Source organism: Scyliorhinus canicula, chromosome 22 (assembly GCF_902713615.1).
Source record: "Scyliorhinus canicula chromosome 22, sScyCan1.1, whole genome shotgun sequence".
In the NCBI taxonomy this organism is placed as follows: Eukaryota; Metazoa; Chordata; class Chondrichthyes; order Carcharhiniformes; family Scyliorhinidae; genus Scyliorhinus; species Scyliorhinus canicula.
The window spans coordinates 19,572,585-19,593,488 of record NC_052167.1 but is presented as its reverse complement, the minus strand read 5'-3'; the positions used below and the strand labels follow the sequence as shown (position 1 = coordinate 19,593,488).

The 20,904-nt window shown below is 43.6% G+C and overlaps 1 protein-coding gene across 7 annotated transcripts in view; it reads left to right on the top strand.

Moving 5' to 3' along the window:
* The window catches only part of LOC119956050 (mitogen-activated protein kinase 8), a 102,599-nt gene extending 83,966 nt beyond the window's left edge, over positions 1-18,633 (top strand). For 5 of the 7 annotated variants that reach the window (XM_038782833.1, XM_038782835.1, XM_038782834.1 and 2 more), the window contains exons 7-12: positions 1,077-1,148; positions 2,662-2,844; positions 4,842-4,966; positions 8,649-8,712; positions 11,014-11,091; positions 15,279-18,633. In XM_038782833.1, coding sequence (XP_038638761.1) covers positions 1,077-1,148; positions 2,662-2,844; positions 4,842-4,966; positions 8,649-8,712; positions 11,014-11,091; positions 15,279-15,424 — 668 coding nt within the window. In that variant the 3' untranslated portion in view covers positions 15,425-18,633. Of the gene's footprint in view, positions 1-282; positions 355-1,076; positions 1,149-2,661; positions 2,845-4,841; positions 4,967-8,648; positions 8,713-11,013; positions 11,092-15,273 lie in introns of all 7 variants that reach the window. The other 2 variants (XM_038782832.1, XM_038782839.1) reach the window with 2 other exon arrangements.
* The last annotated feature ends 2,271 nt before the right edge of the window (positions 18,634-20,904 follow it).

The window sequence follows — 20,904 nt, the reverse complement described above, 5'->3', positions numbered from 1 at the left end:
GTTCTTCTTATTAATCCATCTGTATGTGTTGCTGTAATTCAAATGTGCTCCATTGCATAACGTCATGACTGCATTTGCTGTAAGTTACAAAGGTGGGGGGGGAGATGTTGAGCTGAATTGCTACACCAGCATCCAAATGATTTGCCGTCTGTGTGTAATGTTTCTGGGTGTCCAGCACACTCAGTACATGTAAGACTTGTCGTGTTTTGATTGCAAACAATTTTAATTAAAACCTGCTTCAACAAGATTAATTTTCCCTTCTCTTATGCCACAAACTTGTAGTGGATTTATGGTCTGTTGGGTGCATAATGGGCGAAATGGTTCGTCATAAAATCCTCTTTCCAGGAAGGGACTGTATCCTTAATGCTGCCTGCAGTGCTTGTGGAAAGGCAACTTGCACTTTACCATTTGAAGCCCTTGACAATCGATGTAATTCTTTTCAATAACTTTTAAGAGTTTAAATTGCTCTCCCTTCCTTGATTTCAAATTATCCAGGTAGGACCTGTAGCAAATCTCTCTTTCGGAGAGACTGCATCTGGCGATGGGACATACAGTCTCTGCTGGTTACTTTGACGATGTTTCCAAGTTTATATGTACTGACCATCTATGCTAAATCTGTTGTGACCATTTTACTGTGGCCCTACATTGCTGGTATGTTTGTGTCTGTCCCTGTACTGCTTCGCAGAATCTAGTGAACGAATATTGGTGTTGCAATAAAGAATTTTATTGTAAAATCCATAGTTACCTTGTGGTTCCTAGCCTTGAGATCCGCTTGCTGATGGAAGCCGTTGCAGGTTACTGCTCAACCATGCGTTCAAAAACATTCTCTCCCCGCTGGTAAGAAATAGCTAATACATGGAGACACACCCAAGGTTGACCTTTTTGAACAGGATTTGAGTGAAGCATTTTGTAATTCCAGATTGCTGTTCAGGCGTCAGACACAAACAACCATCATCGCCAGCATTCTTCGAAATGCATCAGTCATATCATAAATTGTCCTTGTGTGTCTGTTTTATCTTTTTCGTTCGAATCCGATTTCTGCATGTTAATTTCATGTCATTGCATTTTGATTTCAGTTGATATCTGGTCAGTGGGGTGCATCATGGGCGAAATGATCAGAGGTGGTGTGTTGTTCCCTGGTACAGATCGTATCCTTCCCTTTAACCTTGAGCATAGTGTTCAAAAGTTCTGTTTAGCAGTCCAGAATCCCATGTGTTTGCAGGTCATTGTACTTGTTTCTTGCTTCCTGTGTTAGGATGTTGCATGGATGAAGAAGTTTTATAAGCACATCAGCCTTTTTAGAGCATTATCTAATTTTCCTTTGCATGTGTCATTAATTCATCTTGCATTTCTGTCGATACAATGAAGTGGATTTAAAATGCAGGTTTAGCATTGAAATTCCAGTACACGGTTTTACGGAATGGCTCGGCACAGACCCCGTGCTCCAGATCTCCACTTTTTGCCCGAGTGTGTTCTGATCTCAGCCATGTTGCCACGGGGGCAATGTAAGTGGCATCAAAGCCATTCCCCTTGTGGCTTTTTTGGGGCAACATCGGTTGACCAATTGTAGAGCATCTCAAAGATTTTGAGAGTGCAAGGCGTTTATATATTTTTTTTTTAATTGAAAAATGAAATCTGGTTTAATCTGTCCCCGAAGGTCAGTGTGAACTGTGCAACAAGCTAGGAATCGAACCCGACACCTTTTCTGCTTTTACATACTACTCGTAACCTCGCTGCACCATCAGGGAACCTGTGTAGCTGGTGAATTTATTTTAGTTGGCACTTAATCTACTTGACGCCAGCAGTTAAATGTACGTTGAATGTGTCTAAATGGGCTCCGGGAGCAGGAATTTAGAAGCCAGGGAACTGACAGTTGTGCTTAATCAGAATGACATGATAATATCATATCATGTTCTCAGATTAGCTGGGAAAAAAAATCTTAGGAATATAGTTCTATGTTTTTAAAAGTGTCGTTACTATTTGGCGCACTAAAATAACAATGGTCAGTATTAGCATGTTTACATTAACAGTTTAAAGAGGCAGTCTCTGAATTTAAGGTGACCGTATTGATATTAAACCTGCCCCTTTTCACTTGTATGTCCCTGTATTGGATCGTCCTTCCAAATTCATTCACTCTCCTGTCTTTGAGTTCTTTAGCCTGACCCATGACTTGTTTGTTTTAAGTGCAGTTGGGACCTATTCCAAAGCCACATTTAAAGCCAGAGCTCTTTTTGTTGATTGATTCTATCTGAAGGTTCTGCACTCGGCGTACCATCCTGCTCGTAGCTTTCCGAGGTGCTAACAATAAACTTCAAATGATAAACGGCTGGAAATTTCCAGCTTGTTTGTGTGGCTGCTTAAATTATTTTGCAGCATTCAGTCGGGCTCAGAGTAAGTTTGTATCTTAATTTCCAGCAATTTGCATTTTATTCATCCATTTTAAGGACCGTGGAAATTCCACTCATAGCCAAGAATAAAAAACGACCGTTTTAGAAAGGATGTATTTCATTCAATCCCATTCTGTGTTTCAACACTTCAATTTTACGGTTTCAAATTAGCGTTGTACGTGGGCGGGTATGAGAATGCTGAAGCTGTCGAAACCGTTCGGCTGTTTTTCTGTGTCCCTCGCCTGCAGTATTTTTCTCAGCTACCTAACTCTAGATATTGATCAATGGAACAAAGTGATTGAGCAATTAGGAACGCCAGCCTCTGAGTTCATGAAGAAGTTGCAGCCGACAGTTCGGACTTACGTTGAGAACAGACCCAAGTACACGGGCTACAGTTTTGAGAAACTCTTTCCAGATGTCCTCTTTCCCGCTGACTCTGAACACAACAAACTGAAAGGTAATGGAGCTGTATATTCTTATAGTCTCGGGGCTTTTCCCCCTATGTTTACGTATTTACCATGCTGTTCCCCAAAATAAAAGTGCACTGTTTGGAGAGAGGGGTTCTACTATATCCCCTATCGGTCGCCCAAGTGTACTTGTGCTCCAATTGATTCTGTTGAACTGAAAGTGCTTTTCAGATTTTGGTTTGCTCCTCCCAAAGGCTCTTTGCCAAGTGCCCCAATGGCCAAATGATCAGACTATTTTGTGCTGTAGTCGCCACCATAACCCTGAGGAAGGAGCTGTGCTCCGAAAGCTAGTGATTCGAAACAAACCTGTTGGACTTTAACCTGCTGTTGTAAGACTTCTTACTATAACTCTGACTGGCAGTCCTCCTTGGAGTTGAAATCCTGCACTTCTAATTGTCCAATATTGGCTTAGAAGTGAACAAACCCATCCCAAGCTCCGATCTGTTCGTATAATGGCCGTGAATTGTAATGTGGATCACTTGCAAGTTGAGCGTTTTAATTATTGAGCTACTGGAATGCTTCCACCGCCAATTGGGAGGCAGTGTTGTATTGTTACTGGACTAGCAATCCAGAGACCCAGAGTAATGCCCTGGGGACCTGGGTTCGAATCCCACCAGGGCAGATGGTGAAATTTGAATTCAATAAAAATCGGGAATTAAAAGTCTAATGACGAACATGAAACCATTGCCGATTGTCGTAATAACCCACCTGGTTCACTAATGTCCTTTAGGGTAGGAAATCTGCCGTCCTTACCTGGTCTGGCTTACATGTGACTCCAGACCAAAGCAATGTGGTTGACTCTGGAATGCCCTCAGGGATGGGCAATAAATGCTGTCCCGGCCAGCGACGCCCACATCCCATGAACAAGTAAATAAATAAACTGCACCGTATGTAATATTTCAGATACTGGGCTGCTAATTTGCTTTTGGTGTTTTGTCGTCTTTCCTTTCCACTTCCGGGAGGGTGCCATTTATTCTGTCACTGGTAACACATCAGGTAAAATATTTTCAAAGTTGATCCTTTGGGTGATGATTCTAGTGGCCAAGTAACCTCCTTAAATAGATTCAGAAAAAAACCCAATTTACTTTGGTACCCGGTGCCCGGTTTTCAGAAAAGCCCATCGTGCAGGGCAACTCTAGTCAAAACGGAGTAGCTTGACCAGCGACAGCTACTGCCGCAGAAGCTCCAAATGACGCTGGGCATTTCTAACATATCGCACCACAATAGGGTAGGCCTTTGAACCCGTGTGACTCTTTGGAAACCGATCCACTTGGTCCCCCTCTCCTCTTTCAGCCTGTGCAAAGTCCATGTAGCTGATGTTCGAAGATGTATCAATTCAGCATGTTGAGAGGAGTTGGGAAGAATTGTTGCGCCGCAGCTCTTGAGTCGGAAGGTCATGCGTTCAGGCTCCATCCCAGAGAGATGAGCACGTAGTCCAGGCTCACACTCCGGGAGAGTACTGAGGGAGTGCGATGTTTTTCGTCTCCATCAGGCGGCGCTGGTGACATTCTCTCCGTGTACCGGACAATATCCGTCCCTCAATTGATTTTAAAGTTTTTTTATAAATGACCTTTTGTGTGATTTTATAGACCTTGTTGCTTGCAAACTGACTGCCAGGTTTTCCCAAGTTATAAAAGTCACTACGTTTCAAAAAGTACTTCATTGACCAACTTCCTGAGGCAGTGAAAGGCACTTAATGAATGCAAGGTTATTTGTTCCTCTGATGGAAGGAACTAAGTTGCACAGCACTAACTTTGTTTCATGCATGTGGTTGGACAGATAAAACGATTGCTGTTCAGAGGCCGCGGGTGAGGGATTTGGAGATTCCTCTTTTCTCCCCTGGGTGCCTGCCCTATTGCTAACTCGCAAAACAATTCCGCTCTGAAATCATTTTTAATGCTCGTTGAAAGATGTGTTTTATGATTATAGATACTCGAGTTTATGATCTGTCCAATACTTAACTGGAGGTTTCCCTTCTGTGTTACAGCAAGTCAAGCTAGAGATTTGTTATGTAAAATGCTTGTAATAGATGCGTCAAAGAGGATTTCTGTGGACGATGCTCTGCAGCACCCTTACATTAACGTTTGGTATGACCCCACTGAAGTAGAAGCTGTAAGTGTTTCATTTTTTCCCCCACGTTTGTTGGTCAACGTTAATATGTAACGCTGATATCTTGAACCCACAGCCACCAATTGTAAATTCATTCCTGAAATGTGAGCAAAATGACCACCCCAAGCTTGTGGGTCTACAATTAAAAAAAAAACTCATTTTCCTTGGGTAGTAGAAATCGGACGAGATGCCACTTTAATGCAAGACTAAGCTCAGGAGTTCGGCCAATAGTGTTGAGCCTGTGTTCCCATTTGATAAGATCATGGCTGATGTGCGCTTGAATTCAATTTTTCAATCCGGTCTCCAGATTCCTGAGTTTCCTTTGTCACCAAAAATCCATCAATCTCAAAATTTAGCTCTCCCATTGCTGAGCCCTGTGGGGGAGACCTCTGTGCTGCTAGGCGCATTTTAAACCTGACTGTTTATAGTAGACTCCGATCTCATGGTGACAACGGCATTTATAGCACTGAAGGGTGCATTTGACGCACCAAAGTGTTGCCAGTTTCTTCCACATATGTCTGTTCCCATTAACTTTTTCCCATGCCCTTTTCCAACATTTAAAATATGTGTACGTAGAATTTTCTGTTTGAAAAACTGTTCTGAATTCAGCACTGGTTCTTGTTGGGGCATTCCATGTTTTAATAATCCTCGGATAAAATTCCAAACATCTCCCTTCTTTCTAATGGTGGTAACTTTAAATTTCTTCCCTGTAGTTATATCCATACATAGAACACAGAATATACAGTGCAGAAGGAGGCCATTTGGCCCATCGAGTCTGCACCGACCCACTTAAGCCCTCACTTCCACCCTATCCCCATAACCCAATAACCAGTCCTAACCTTTTTTTGGACACTAAGGTCAATTTCGCATGGCCAATCCACCTAACTTGCACGTCTTTGGACTGTGGGAGGAAACCGGAGGAAACCCACGCAGACATGGGGAGAACGTGCAGACTCCGCACGGACAGTGACACAGCAGTGAATCGAACCTGGGATCCTGGCACTGTGAAGCCACAGTGCTAGCCACTTGTGCTACCGTGTTGCCCCAACCTATTGGCTACTGGAAATGGTTTTCTCAGTTCGCTTCATGAACACCTCACTATCTGGAGCACCTCTGACAGATCCCCGGTTAACCTCCTTTGCTCTCCTGAAAGGAGTTTTGCTCGTCTCACTGCCTACCTAAATCTTTCCAAAATACAGGAACGCCCAGTTGTCAATTGTACAGTTCCTCGTCTTTTCCCCCACTCCCAAAAGGTAATTCTCTTGCATGCCCTCCTTCATAGTTTGTGCAAGAACAAACAATCCTGAGTGATTTTCAATTTGAGTGTCAGGGCGGTTCACAACCATTCTGAATGCCTGAACACGTTTGTCTATTATCCAATAATTCCCTTGCTACGTTTTGTGTTGTGGAGTCAGTTACTCCTCTCCTGCTCTGGTGCAATGTAAAACCAGGCCTTCTCGTAGGAAGAAAATTTAATTTCTTTTAAAAAAATTTTAGAGGACCCAATTCTCTTTTTTTTTCAATTTAAGGGGCAATTTAGCGTGGCCAATCCACCTAGCCTGCACATCTTTTTGGGTTTGTGGGAGTGAAACCCACACAAACACGGGGAGAATGTGCAACCTCCACACGGCCAGTGACCCGGGGCCGGAATCGTCCCCGGGTCCTCAGCGGCGTGAGGCAGCAGCGCTAACTACTGCGCCCCAGAAACATTTAATTTCAACGCAAACTGGAACAGACGATCTTAAAATGCCGACCTTTGGTCCAACCATTGCTCCCAGTAGCAGAGATTGCTAAGCACTTTTGAGACTCACTGAGGATATGAAAGGCACTACGTAAATGCAATTCCCCCTTCACCAGCAGAGCAGTATGTTGTTTGCAAATAGTCTATTGTTTCTGACCATTGTTACTACTTTAAAAAAAATTCTTTTTTAATGTAACCAATTCATTTATTCCAATTAAGGGGCAATTTAGTGTGGCCAATCCACCTACCCTGCACATCTTTGGATTGTGGGGGCAAAACCCACGCAGACACGGAGGAATGTGCAAACTCCACACGGACAGTGACGTAGGGGCGCGATCGAACCTGGCGCCGTGAGGCAGCAGTGCTAATCACTCCGCCACCGTGCTGCCATTTTCCTGACAATTGTTCTAAATACTTGTTTATTTGATTTGCCATGAGTAATGTTGTGGATAACCTAATCCTTTGGAAGCCATTTTGTTACAGTCATGCGAATTACCTTTTGGCCAATAAAGTCAAGATTAGAAGGGCAAAGATTCTATGAAGTAGCAACAAAGCTAAATGAATTGGGTTGTGGATAGGGTGGGGGTCCCTGTTCCAAAGTATTAATCTGTTTTTCTGCAAATCAAAGTGTTGTTTATAGCTGTAAATAAAATATGAGTTTTACAAATTAATTTGAGGCGGCACGCCAAATACAAGAATGGCCCTCTCCTCTCCTATTGTAATGATAGAGTATAGGACCAAGCCATCCAAGGTTTGGCTTCGCTACATAATCTTCAATAACAGCTCAAAATCCAGGCTCAATCCAAGAGAGACTTTAAGGCTGCCTATTCACAGCAAAGCCATTTGTTAGCTGCGCCTACAGCACTTACAGTTCTATCTCCCCAACCGTGGCACTAGACTGTATTGAATTTGGTGAATTGCCAGTTCTGACTGAAGCCTGGGGAGCTTCTGTGGAAACCGTGTGTGTTGTTCTCTGCTTTACTTTATCCGGATGGTTTTGATGCGTAGTGTTGATCAAAGAACAACAACCTTTGTTAACAAACTACTTCATTTAACGCTACTAACTGGATTAGACACTTATCCCACAGAAAGATACGGTTGATAAATGACACAAACTACTCTCAGCTACATCTAAACTCACTACTAGTTTAAACTACTATCTGCTCTCTCTCACTATCTTTAGTCTGTCTAGCTATCTCCTCATTCCTTCTGCTACCACCTTCTCCAACCTTCTGTACCACAAGGCTTAGCATCCTCCCTTATATACTCGTAGGACTAGCTCCCTCTAGTCGCTGTCTGTATACATTTATTAACTCTTGCACTGCCTTCATGTATCATAATACCACACCATGTGGCTCGCCAGGACGTACCTTGCCAAAGGAGAGCAAAGCTTTAAAAGGGTTTTTTGTTTACAACTCTGCGAACATTATATTGTTGCATGTGATGAGTGTCCATGGAGTGTCAGTGGAAACTTGCCTCTCCCCGTCACCCCTCTACCACCATCTCTTCCCCTGTATGCCTCGTACATTCTGATCTAATAAATGCACCGGGACATTGCATTTTTATCTAAACTCTCAGAATACTTGTCTCTTGGGCAATCATTGAACATTTTGGTTACCATAGGCATGTCATTCTAGAAGAAAAATGCAACATTCTATATTGGTTGCGTGGCTGTAAGAATTAATTGTGTTGACATTCACCCGTAACTACGATTATAGCACTGTGCTGAATTATTGGCAACTATTTATAGACTTGAATGTTGAGGACAGTTCTGAGTGCCTGATTTACCGCTGATATGTAATCTGCCTTCAATTGGATCATATTTCTTGAAGCACAAAATGAGCAACCAACGGTCCAAAGCAGATTTGTCCTGATTCTTGTGATCTTGTGTTCTTCTCCGTGGATTAAGGGTTTTTCTAACAAGACCTTGATTTATATTTCCAGCCGCCACCCAAGATATATGACAAGCAGTTAGATGAGCGGGATCACACTATAGACGAGTGGAAAGGTAAAAGAGATGTTCTCTGAATCCTGCAATGCTTTGTCTCTGCTGAGCGCTGAAATATTCATGACCTGAACTCCACTTGAGTTTACAAGGAAAAATGCGTGTGCCCGGTCTGGTTTAGAGAGGGGGGACTGCTTTTAAAGGGAGCTGTAGAAACTGGCTTTCAAATGCTTGTTCCACAGCAACTTAAAAAAAATGATTAGCTACAATCAAAGACTAAGGAAAGTGTAGGGGTGGGGGGGCCTAAGTGTCTTTTTTTCCAGTACTACGCTTGCATTAGAAGTTTGCCCTTTTTCGAACGAAGACGTCATTCTTGATGCGCCCCCCCCCCCAGTCCGTCACTTAGCCAGAACATCTCGAGATTGGTTTCACCGAAGGCCACAGCAAATATAACCGCAGCTGCAGGAAATCTGAAACAGGAGTAGAAAATGCTGGGAACCCTCCCGAGGTGTGGCAGCATCTGCGGGAGGAGAAACTGGCTCAACCTTTTCAAGATCGATGGCCTTTCACTGGAACTGAAAAAGCTGGTAAGGGGTTTACCAGGTTTAAAAGGGGCACAGAAGCAGAGATGGGGGGAGGGGAGGAGACAATAGAACAGAAGGGGGAATCCATGTTAGAGTGGAAAATGGGAGCAAGTAAATGACAAAGGATGATGGATGGGTGTAAATTGAGGGAGGTGGGTACTCAGCGAGACCTTGGTGTCCTCGTGCATCAGTCGCTGAAAGTAAGCGCGCAGGTACAGCAGGCAGTAAAGGCGGCAAATGGTATGTTGGCCTTCATAGCGAGAGCGTTTGAGTTTAGGAATAGGGATGTTTTACTGCAATTGTATAGGGCCTTGGTGAGGTCACACCTGGAGTATTGTGAGCAGTTTTGATGTCCTTGTCTGAGGAAGGATGTTCTTGCCATGGAGGGAGAGCAGCGAAGGTTTACCAGGCTGATTCCTGGGATGGCGGGATTGTCATATTAGGAGAAACTTAAGTCAGTTAGGATTATATTCATTGCCGTTTAGAAGAGTGAGAAGGGGGATCTCATAGAAAGTTATAAAATTCTAACAGGATTGGACAGGGTAGATTCAGAAAGAATGTTCCCGATGGTGGGGGAGTCCAGAACTCGGGGTCATAGTTTGAGGATAAGGGGTAAACGTTTTAGGACTGAGGTGAGGAGAAATTTCTTCACCAAGAGAGTGGTGAATCTGTAGAATTTGCTACCACAGAAAGTAGTTGAGGCCAAAACGTTGTGTGATTTCAAGAAGGAATTTGATAGAGCTCTTGGGGCTAAAGGGATCAAGGGAAATGAGGGGGAAGGCGGGATCAGAGTATTGAACTTAATGAATGGTGGAGCAGGCTCAAAGGGCCGAATGGCCTCCTGCTTCTATTTTCCATGTTTCTGTGAAAAATGTAAAGAATCTTTATTGTCACAAGTAGGCTTACATTAACACTGCAATGAAGTTACTGTGAAAAGCCCTAGTCGCCACATTCCGGCGCCTGTTCGGGTACAAAAAGGGAGAATTCAGAATTCTCAGCTGGTACGGGAATTGAACCTGCGCTGCTGGCCTTGTTCTGCATCACAAACCAGCTGTCTAGCCCACTGAGCTAAAGCACATGGTGCAGTGAAGGATGTGGCTGGCGGTAGAATGAATGAGAAAGCAGGATCATTGCCAACAATGTGTGTCCAAAAACCAAACGGCAATGCCGGCAGTGGGGCAGAGGTTATCATTTGAAATTGTCGAACTCCGTATTGCTCCCGCAAGATTGTAAAGCGGCTCGTTAAGGAAACGCGGTTCTGTTCCTTGAGCTTACAGAGAGCTTCATTGGAACGGTTTGAGGGGCCGAGTTTGAGAGCGGGGGTGGAACAAAGAAGTGAAGTGACCAGTGACTGGCCGTTTGGAAGTTGACTGAAGGAGTTCTGCAAGGCAGTGCCGAATCTGTATTTAGCTTACCCAGTGTGAAGGAGACCACTGCTTAATAACCTCTTCGGCGTGATTATGAGAATACTGCCCCAAAACACTGGTTACAGGTACAAATCTCTGAATATTTCATTTCTCCACGAAACCATCCAGTAAGTAGCCTAGGGTTATATATTTTTTTTTCCTCGTTTCGATTCTCACAAACAAAGACTGATTCAAGAGCGCCTGCAATGTGGAATGAATCAAACCTGCCGACATGTGGGCCTGGGTATTTTCGGGATGAGCACCAAAATCATTCCTCCTTCTTAAACAATAGAGATATAATCGTTTTTGCATTCTGGTGATTTACACCACTCCGGTATTTTAAGAAGCCAATTATTCTGGTTTGTTGTCTGCAGAGTTGATATACAAGGAAGTGCTGGAGTGGGAAGAGAGAATGAAGAACGGCGTTATACGAGGACAGCCACCTTCTTTAGGTTAGTTATTGCAAGAATACTTTGGTACCAGACTTCAGAAAGCCCCTTTTGTGAAAGTAAATATCAGTCATCTGCAGAGATCCGAGGCAGTTATTGAACTTTTGTATCCTCCACACCTGTACGCAGATTGCTTTCAAATAGTTAGGAGTGGATATTGAGTTTAAAGTTGAGCCCTTGTTCACTAATTGATTTGATCAGATTCCAAATAAAGTTTCAGCAACTTAAAATAAATGTTTCTCACCCGGAAGCTTTTGATTCTTAAAACCCGATGATGTAGGTAGAACTGAATCTTAAATTATAGTTACAACTGAAAAACGCCCCTTCAATTTCAGAACAAAACTGGGATTTAGACTAGTTACCCTATGTAGATGACTGGCCTTCTGAAAACTGAGGAGTGAACAGGTATGCGCAAGGTGGCACTGTTTCACCATTCAAAGCCATTCGATAAATTAGAAATGGTCCAACACTGCCATCTGCTGGGAGCACTACCTCAGTGCAGCAGCAATGTTCCTTGCTTCTCTCTCTGATGGACGCAAGAATTTTTTTGTTTGAATGTGGTAACTAGGTAGCGATAACTTGTAGCTGGTTGATTCTGGCACTGGAATTAAATTGTCCGCAGGCTAGCGAGATCTCCGACCTGGTCCTGACCCTGCCGTGAAGCCTGCTGGTGAAGTCCCTGCTTTGGATCCGAAGGAAAAAAAAATAACAGCCCAGCTCAAATGATTGATTCGGCTCAGAGTATCTGAGAGTGGGAGACAAAGGCGTTAGTCAATTAATTAGGCTCTGCAACTGTTCTAAACTCCTGGTGTTTAAATGATTTATTGCTGTGCCGTAGTATTGCGGCATGAATCTTTGGAAAGCACCTTTATCAACCACCCATCTTTGAAGTTAACGTACTTACACTGGGGGGGTATAAAGAAGCCATCCTCTTCAATTTTGATTAAAGTTGAAAAGGGGCAGCACGGTGGCCTAGTGGTTAGCACAACCGCCTCACGGCGCTGAGGTCCCAGGTTCGATCCCGGCCCTGGGTCACTGTCCGTGTGAAGTTTGCACATTCTCCCCGTGTCTGCGTGGGTTTCGCCCCCACAATCCAAAGATGTGCAGAGTAGGTGGATTGGCCACGCTAAATTGCCCCTTAATTGGAAAAAATAATTTGGTAATCTAAAATTTAAAAAAAAAAAGTTGAAAAGAACTTTATTCAAATGACACTGATATAGTAATATCAATGAAGTCTGAGTGACCAAAAGCCATGAATCCAATGTTGCCGTGGTAACCTTGTTCTATTCTGAGAAGGTCCCCCCCGCCGGAAGTCTTGAGCTTTTTCTTTCACCTAAAATGTTCCCATAAATAAATTTGTGCTTGGACTTTCTTGTGATCTGTGCATACTTTTGCCAGCAATTAATTTGAGAATGTAAAAGCAGAAGAGGAAGAGTCCGATAGTTGATAATTGCACTGGGATACATGGCAGTAATAAGTGGAGATTGAACTTTGAAACACTTCAAAAAAAGTGCGGCCTTTCCTCCTACTTATGACTGAAGCGACTTCTCAACAAAGTAATTCACACATGATGCATCTGTGTCTTGTCTTGCTTGTCCTTCGAGGTAAAAGTGACCATGTCCATGAATTGGGCTGTTGGGCGTGTTCCGGTGAACACGTAGAAGGCCGCTAAGATAAATCTGCGCACGGAGGTCTCTGCTGCAAGTATACGGGATACTGAAGACAATTGAGCTTTGGATGAGATGCCGGCTCAAGACTCCCTATCCTTGTGTTTTCTCACTGCCTCCAAACACGCGCTTGCTTTCGAAGGGCGCTCCAGCCATTTTTATTTGGTTGCGTCAAGTGCAAGCGATTCTGGGCAAACTTGTCCCAGGACTCGGTCTTAATCAAAACTATGAAATGAAGCCTTCTGAGCATCCTTGTAATGCTTCCTTCGATTGCAGGAGAGTGCACCCCAGGCTCGAGCACTCCATAGAAGATGTGCTACAGCGAGCAAGTGTCATCTGTGTATACTACAGAAAAACTACACACCAAGAGATCTTTATCCCCCAACATAACATCTCTTGCTGCTTTCAAGCACACACAGCTTAAATTTGTTTGTAAACATGAAGTGCGCATTAAAACAATTCCGATGTATCCCAGACAGCCATTTTGCATTGATAGTGCCTCATGTAGTAGAACAATGGAGTTATTCAAACGAGAAAGAAATGTGAACTGCCTATGTATCCATTCGTTCCCCAAGCATATGGACTTTCGAAAAAACTTTTGTCGTTTTTAAAAGCAAATTACTGCGGATGCTGAAGTCTGAAACAAAAAGCGAAAATGCTGGCCAATCTCAGCGGGTCTGACCGTATCTGTGGAGAGAGAAGAGATCTAACGTTTCGAGTCTGGATGACTCTTTTTGTCCAAGCTTTGACAAAGAGGCTTAAAACGTCAGCTCCGTGTTCTCTCCACAGACGCTGTCCGACCTGCTGAGATTGTCCAGCATTTTCTGTTTTTGTTTTTTATCTTTTCAAATTCTTTTGCCTGATTCTATTTTTGCCACCTCGGTGCTGTGCTTAAAAAATGCCGAGCTTGTTGGAATTGGTGAGTTGTAGGGGTTTGACCTTGTTTCCTATTGGCACTGTTGTCAATATCAGGGCTGATTATCATTTAATTTAGTAATCTTTATTATCACAAGTCGGCTTACATTAACACTGCAATTAAGTTACTGTGAAAAGCCCCTCGTCGCCACATTCCGGGTACGCAGAAGGAGAATTCAATTTCCAATTCACCTAATAGCACGTCTTTCGGAACTTGTGGGAGGAAATCCGAGCACCCGGAGGAAACCCACGCAGACTCCACAGTGACCAAAGCCGGGAATCGAACCTGGGACCATGGAGCTGTGGAGCAACAATGCTTTGTTTTGTTCTTTTTTAAAAATAAATTCAGAGTACCCAATTCATTTTTTCCAATTAAGGGGCAATTTAGCGTGGCCAATCCACCTACCCTGCACATCTTTGGGTTGTGGGGGCGAAACCCGTGCAAACCATGTTATGGGCCAGGGTTTAGAGAACCCCAAAGTGTATCTTGGCGTTCACTTGACGCACAACTTTTAATAGATTGTGGTATGTGGAACACAGTCCACTCTACAGCTGTGGTACAGTAGACATGGAAAAGTATTTTTTAAAGCGAAACAATGTTTATTCTAGTTAACTCAAGTTAACCTTTTTAAAACATACAGTGAACATCTTAGCAACCCTCAATTCAAATACAACCCCCAAAGAATACAACACTACGTAATCCTTAAGCTGTCCTTTTAACATCCAGAAGACTTGAAAAGCACCTTTTAACAGAAGCACATCAGGTTTACATTCACTACTGAGAACATTTCTAATTATGAATTCACCAAATGATCAAGAGATAGACTTTCATGGCAGAGAGAACAGCAGTACACCTGCTATGTCTGGCTTCAGCTCGAACACTGAAAACGAAACTAAAAAAAACACACAGCCACACCCAAGCTTTTCCCAAAATGAAACTAAAAAGCAGAGCCAGAGCTCAGCTCCACCCACACTCTGACATCACTGCAGTAACATGAGCAGCCAAATATTTCTTAAAGCGACATTCTCATGACAACGGGGAGAATGTGCGAAGTCCACACGGACAGTGACCCAGAGCCGGGAACGGACCTGGGACCTCGGTGCCGTGAGGCAGCAGTGCTAACCACTACGCCAACATGCTGCCCCTGAAGCAACAATGCTAACCACTGTGCTACCGTGCTGCATGGGTATCATTTTTAACCAAATCCCTCATTTAACCCACTTTAAATTCAGTTTACTTTTCATTACCAAGCAGTAAAATTGAAACTTGTATAAAGAATAAGATGGCTGCTCCAACTGTCTACACCCATGCTGTCCCAGCCATGGTGACAGAATATAAGCCAGCCACAGAGGCCATCCTGAATTCATTCCTATGTGAATGAGAGTGGAGTTTGTCAGGTTTCAATACTTTAGCGCACTCTCACTGTATCACAGCAATGTTACGGTGCACAGGAGGCCATTTGGCCCATCGTGTCTGCACCAGCTCTCCAAACAAGAGCATTGTGACTTTTCCCTGCCTTTTCCCTGTACCCCTGCACATTGCAATACCGCTGAGAGATGATCTGCATACTATATTACTGACTTATTTCCTTATTTCTCATAGCACAGGTGCAGCAATGATCAATGGTTCTCACCACCCGTCGTCTTCTTCATCTGTCAACGATGTGTCCTCCATGTCAACCGACCCAACACTGGCCTCCGACACCGACAGCAGTCTAGAGACGTCGGCGGGACCTCTGGGCTGCTGCAGATGACTAGCCTCCCTCTCTCTGGGCTCTTATTGTTTGCGCTAAATGATAGAGAGGGGTAGACCAGCTTTTAAAAAGCTCCAACTGTGTTTTAATTTTATTGGAATCCGTTTGCCATAGAATACGACTTTGAAATTATGTTGGATTTACATACAGTAACTTAAATACAGCAATCCTTTAGTGTGGGGCAAGTAACCCTGAAGCATGACTTGTACACTTGTAACGGACTGACATTTAACACCATTACATTTGGGGGGTCTGTTTTGGGCGGAGAGGTGATCACAAAATACAAATAAGCTGCAGGCTCGGTGGGTGGAGAGACCGCTCAGTTTGGCTACTCCTCTCTCACACACACACACACACACACACACCTCTTGCATGAAATGGTTTAATATACCGTTCAAACATTCTAAGATCTTTTCTACTCCAGTTGGCTCTGGCTTATACTGCTAGCTGTGGACTCGGGCGCAAAGCCATTATGTTTTCCAGAGCGTAGAGCACAGAGTGTCCATGATCGATTATGTGGCCTACCTGTTTACATCACACATTCAGAGCGGAACATCTTTTAAATATTAACGCAGCCATTTTTTTGGGCGAGGCTGGTGGGCACAATGTTAGGAGTCTTCAGACCAGTGCTAAAACAATTACCTCCAGTCGTTTATGCTAACGGAGAGTAGAACTAATGAGAAGTGAAAGAGTGGTGCCGTAACTATTGGGCACCACATGTGAAGACTGCACAAAACAAGAGTTTCATTTCCAGCATCAGTGCCAGCTTTAAGCCTATTCTAATACGATCACCTTGCTCTCGCACCCCCCTTCCCCCCCTCCAATAAACTGCTCTGTCTGATTACAAGTGATTTGGTTAATTCCTTTCCGTTCTTACTAGGAATCCCCAGAATATCGTGCCCTGCAATAACGATGGTTTAATTTGAAGCTGGCCTTTCCGAACACGACTTGTCAAAATGCCAAGCTCGACGAGAATCGCTGGGGTGCGGTTACACTCCAGGCGAACACTACAGAACTAACGCATCAAAAGAGGTTTTTAAGATAATTGATGAACTACCTCACACAATTAATGTACCATTTCAAGGCCATCAGACTGCCCACTTCCCTACCATTCAGTACAGTATGGAATGTAACAGTTATAATTTATTTCTGCTGATAAATGTGTCTGGTCCACCGCCAGGAGTTAACCAAATTCACAGCTTGAAACTATTGTGTAGAAGGAAATATTGTTATACTTGTACTTTGTATGTTAGAGAGATGTTAAATGCATTTGTATATTTGTTTTCTCATAGTTAATGTGCAATAATATTTGCAAATCGTGATACGAATTTGATTGTAAAGATGGGATAGCTGTGTTGTGGTATACTTACTTTGCAGGCCACCGGAGATGTGAAAGGATTGTAGTATTTTTTCCCCCCATTTTTACTTCAGTAAAAAAAACTAGTGTACAATGAATTGTAAGATTGTAATAAATGCCACGGTTAGGTAGTTGAGGGCATGGTGCCTGCATCTGCTCCTTGGGTTGGTTTATTTTTTTAAGTGTATACTTGTGCCGAATACTTCACTGGGTTTCCACCCCGTAAATGTTTATATCCAGTGTGGGCTGCAGGAATGTATGCAGTGAATTGGATATTACAGACATTAACCAAGATAATGGTTTGTGTTTAATAAATCATGTTCATCTTCAAAATTGACGATTTTTGTCCCAAAAATAGCCATCTCTGGCCCGTTACCGGCAACAAAAATCATTTGCTTTTTCACATCCCACGAGTGCAATAATGAGCTGACCCAGGAGTTTGCACTGTAGGATTTTGTGATGTTCCCGTTACAGTGGGTTGAGTGAACCATCTCCCAAAGCACGAGGCTGAAATGATATCGTAAGCCGCTGCTGTAATGACTACTCCTCCTATTAAGAATTCTCTCAGTCTCTGTCAGCATAGCCCTGGACTAGTCCTTTTGTGCCAGAAATGGATCATCCTCTTTCATGCTGGATGATTTTTTTTTTAAAGACACAATTTGATCTAAATGCCTGTCTGATTAGTCTGGTTAGGATTAGCGGTTGGAGTTAAATTACATTTTGGAATCTTTCAAGGTGGAAGGTCTTTGGAATGCCTGCCCCCACCCCCACTCCCCACCCCCCTTCCGAAGGTAACTGAGCGTGAAACAAAGTGAACCAGCTTAACAATTGGATGGAAGCTCATTTTCAGTTAGGTTTTAGAACTTCATAATGGCAATGTGTAGCTTAACACATCACATTCGCCAAACCACCTCTGTCCTGGTGCAGAGAAATCATCTGTTGCCATTCTGTGTGTCATTGGCAAGGCCAGCATCTATGTCCATTCCTGAAGATTGAAACGTTTGCCAGGCCATTTCCATTCCAGGGGGCGGGGGTTGGAATTCCGAATCAATTTCTGGAAACTGGATAAGCGCAGTAGGTTTTTATTCCTTAAAAGACATCAGTTAATCATCTGAAAGTTGACAACGGTTTGGTAGTTACGCAGGTCACCATTTTTTGGTGGAAAGGCACAAAGTGCTGGCAAATCTCCAACGGGTCAGACCAGCGGCTGAAAGAGAAACTGACCAAGGTTTGTGATAGCATCAGAAATATCAACCCGTCTTTTCTCTTTATCGATGCTCACTGTCCAGTTCCATATTTGGCAGGATTTATTTATTTTTGTCTTGAGTTGTAAAACTTGCTTTTAGTGTCTTAAACCACCAGGATACCAAAACTGCTGCCCTGCTGTTGTTGTTCACGTTGTCATGTGAATAATCTGTTTCACTTTTTTCAAATATGCTTTATTTTTTTAAAAAAATCACTTGCCCTCCATCTCACCGTGCTTGCGCTCCATTTGTTTCCTTCCCCTGAAAGATTCACTAACTTTACGAACTGTCTGTGTTTTCGCAATGCCTTCTCCTCTTCCCATAAATTATTATGTTGTTGGTGCCAAATTTGTAAAGGGGTTGGGGGGGTGGAAATATCTTCCGGAAGCTGTAACATTTTCACAAAACTTTCACAAACGTTGCCAGATTAACCTCTCTTCTGGGCTAATTCCTTCAGTAAGCCATTTTTTTCTTAATGTCCGCAGTGACTCTCCTGAGAAATGTTCTGACATTTTACGTGAAGCTGCATTTTGTGACTTTGTATCTCATGCTTTGTCAACGCTCCACAATCTTCCAATATGGAAAAATAAATGTTGGAAGTGTCATTTTTTGAGTTGTTATCTGACCATGTTTTATTGGGGGGAGAAAGGGAAGTCAGTTTGGGAAAATTAAGTGATTCCATTTCTTTTAAAATAGATGATGATGCCATTCCAATTATGCTAAAGTTGGCCGCACCCAGTCAGACTGATGGCTGTCTAGATGCAGTTAACATGCCTTTTCTTCCATTTAACTGCTTCGTGGGTGAAATCCTGCTTTAAAAAAGGGCATGTATATTTCAACAAAATGCCACATTTAAATTAAATAAATCATGGCACAGGGTTACTTTTTAATGTTTGTCTGCTTTCTTCCATAAAGATATTGATGTGATTAGAGTTGCAGTAGCCTCTTGATGGAGCAGATTCATGGATGACTGAAAAATAGCAATTTACCCGAACAGGCAAAAGGGTAAATTTCAGGAAGGTTTATTAACCTCCAACCTTTGAGCTTGTGTTGGTTACAGCCCAGGGTTGAATTGTCAGTTCACCACACGAGTACATAAATTTGCCTGCGGACATTGGGAAGAACTCTTTTAATGCGCCATTGCTGCTCGTCACGCTGCTCGTGTTAACCGTGACGAACCATCAACTGTGGAGTAAGAGCAGCTTTAACCCCATTTATTCTTTTCCTACATTAATTACACGGATGACCGCAGAATTGATTTACACGTGGAATAAGCATTTCAAAATCTGCTAGAATCTGACGATGGCTTCGTTGACATGCTACAGATTCCGCCAGGTGTCAGGACAGCACGGTAGCATAGTGGTTAGCAATGCCAGGGTCCCAGGTTCAATTCCCTGCTGGGTCACTCTGTGTGGAGTTTGCACTTTCTCCCCATGTCTGCGTAGGTTTCCTCCCTCAGTCCAAAGACGTGCAGGTTAGGTGGATTGGCCACGCTAAATTGCCCTTAGTGTCTGTCATAATATACATCTAAGTATATGATGGCGTGCAGACAGGCAGTGATTGACACACAGGATGACCAGTAAGCACACAGAACACAGCAGCCAATCACCAGACAGAACACTACCACTATAAAGCCAGAGGGCACTAGATTTCCCGTTCTCTCTGGACCCAGCGACTGAGACAGTCAGAGTTCGTGAGTTAGCCAGTGTAAACAACATGCTAGTAAGTCTGGTCAGACTAGTACAAGGTCTCCAGTCAAGTCAGTATAGTGTCAACCCACAGTTGAACTTGTATATTACTTAAGACGTTAAATGAAATCGTGTTGCATCTTTTCAAGTGTTGGAGGTCTGTCTCTCGCTACACTGCATCGAGTGCAGTCCACGTCGACCCAGCCTTTTTGGACATATCAGTGTCCAAAAAGCTTAGGGCGATAGTGTGGAAGTGAGGGTTAAAGTGGGTCGGTGCAGACTTGATGGGCCGAATGGCCTCCTTCTGCACTGTATGTTCTAAGTTGTCGACTGAACCATGTTGCTCCTGTGTAGCTACACATTAGCCATACCTCATTCAGCATTGGTAGGAAAAAAGAGGAGGCAGATTATTATCTGAATGACCATTAATTAGGAGGGTGGAACATGCAATGTCCTCGTACACCAGTCACTGAAGATAAATATGGAGGAGCAGCAGGCGGTAAAGAAGGCAAATGGTTTGTTGGCCTTCATAGAGGTTTGGAGTAGGGCAGCACGGTGGCACAGTAGTTAGTACTGCTGCCTCACGGCACCGAGGTCCCAGGTTCGACCCCGCTGTCCGTGTGGAGTTTGCACATTCTCCCCCACTTTCAGTGCAGGTGGATTAGCCACGCTAAATTGTCCCTTAATTGGAAAAATGAAGTGGGTACTCTAAATGTATAACAAAAAAAAAAAAGAGGATTTGAGTGCAGGAGCAGGGGACGGCTTGCTGAAATTATACAGGGCCTTGGTGAGGCCACACCTGGAATATTGTGTGCAGTTTTTTTCATAGAATTTACAGTGCAGTCTGTGCGAAGGAGGCCATTCGGCCCATCGAGTCTGCACCGGCTCTTGGAAAGAGCACCCTACCCAAGGTCAACACCTCCACCCTATCCCCATAACCCAGTAACCCCACCCAACACTAAGGGCAATTTTGGACACTAAGGGCAATTTATCATGGCCAATCCACCTAACCTGCACATCTTTGGACTGTGGGAGGAAACCGGAGCACCCGGAGGAAACCCACGCACACACGGGGAGGATGTGCAGACTCCGCACAGACAGTGACCCAAGCCGGAATCGAACCTGGGACCCTGGAGCTGTGAAGCCATCGTGCTGTCCACAATGCTACCGTGCTGCCCTAGTTGTGGTCTC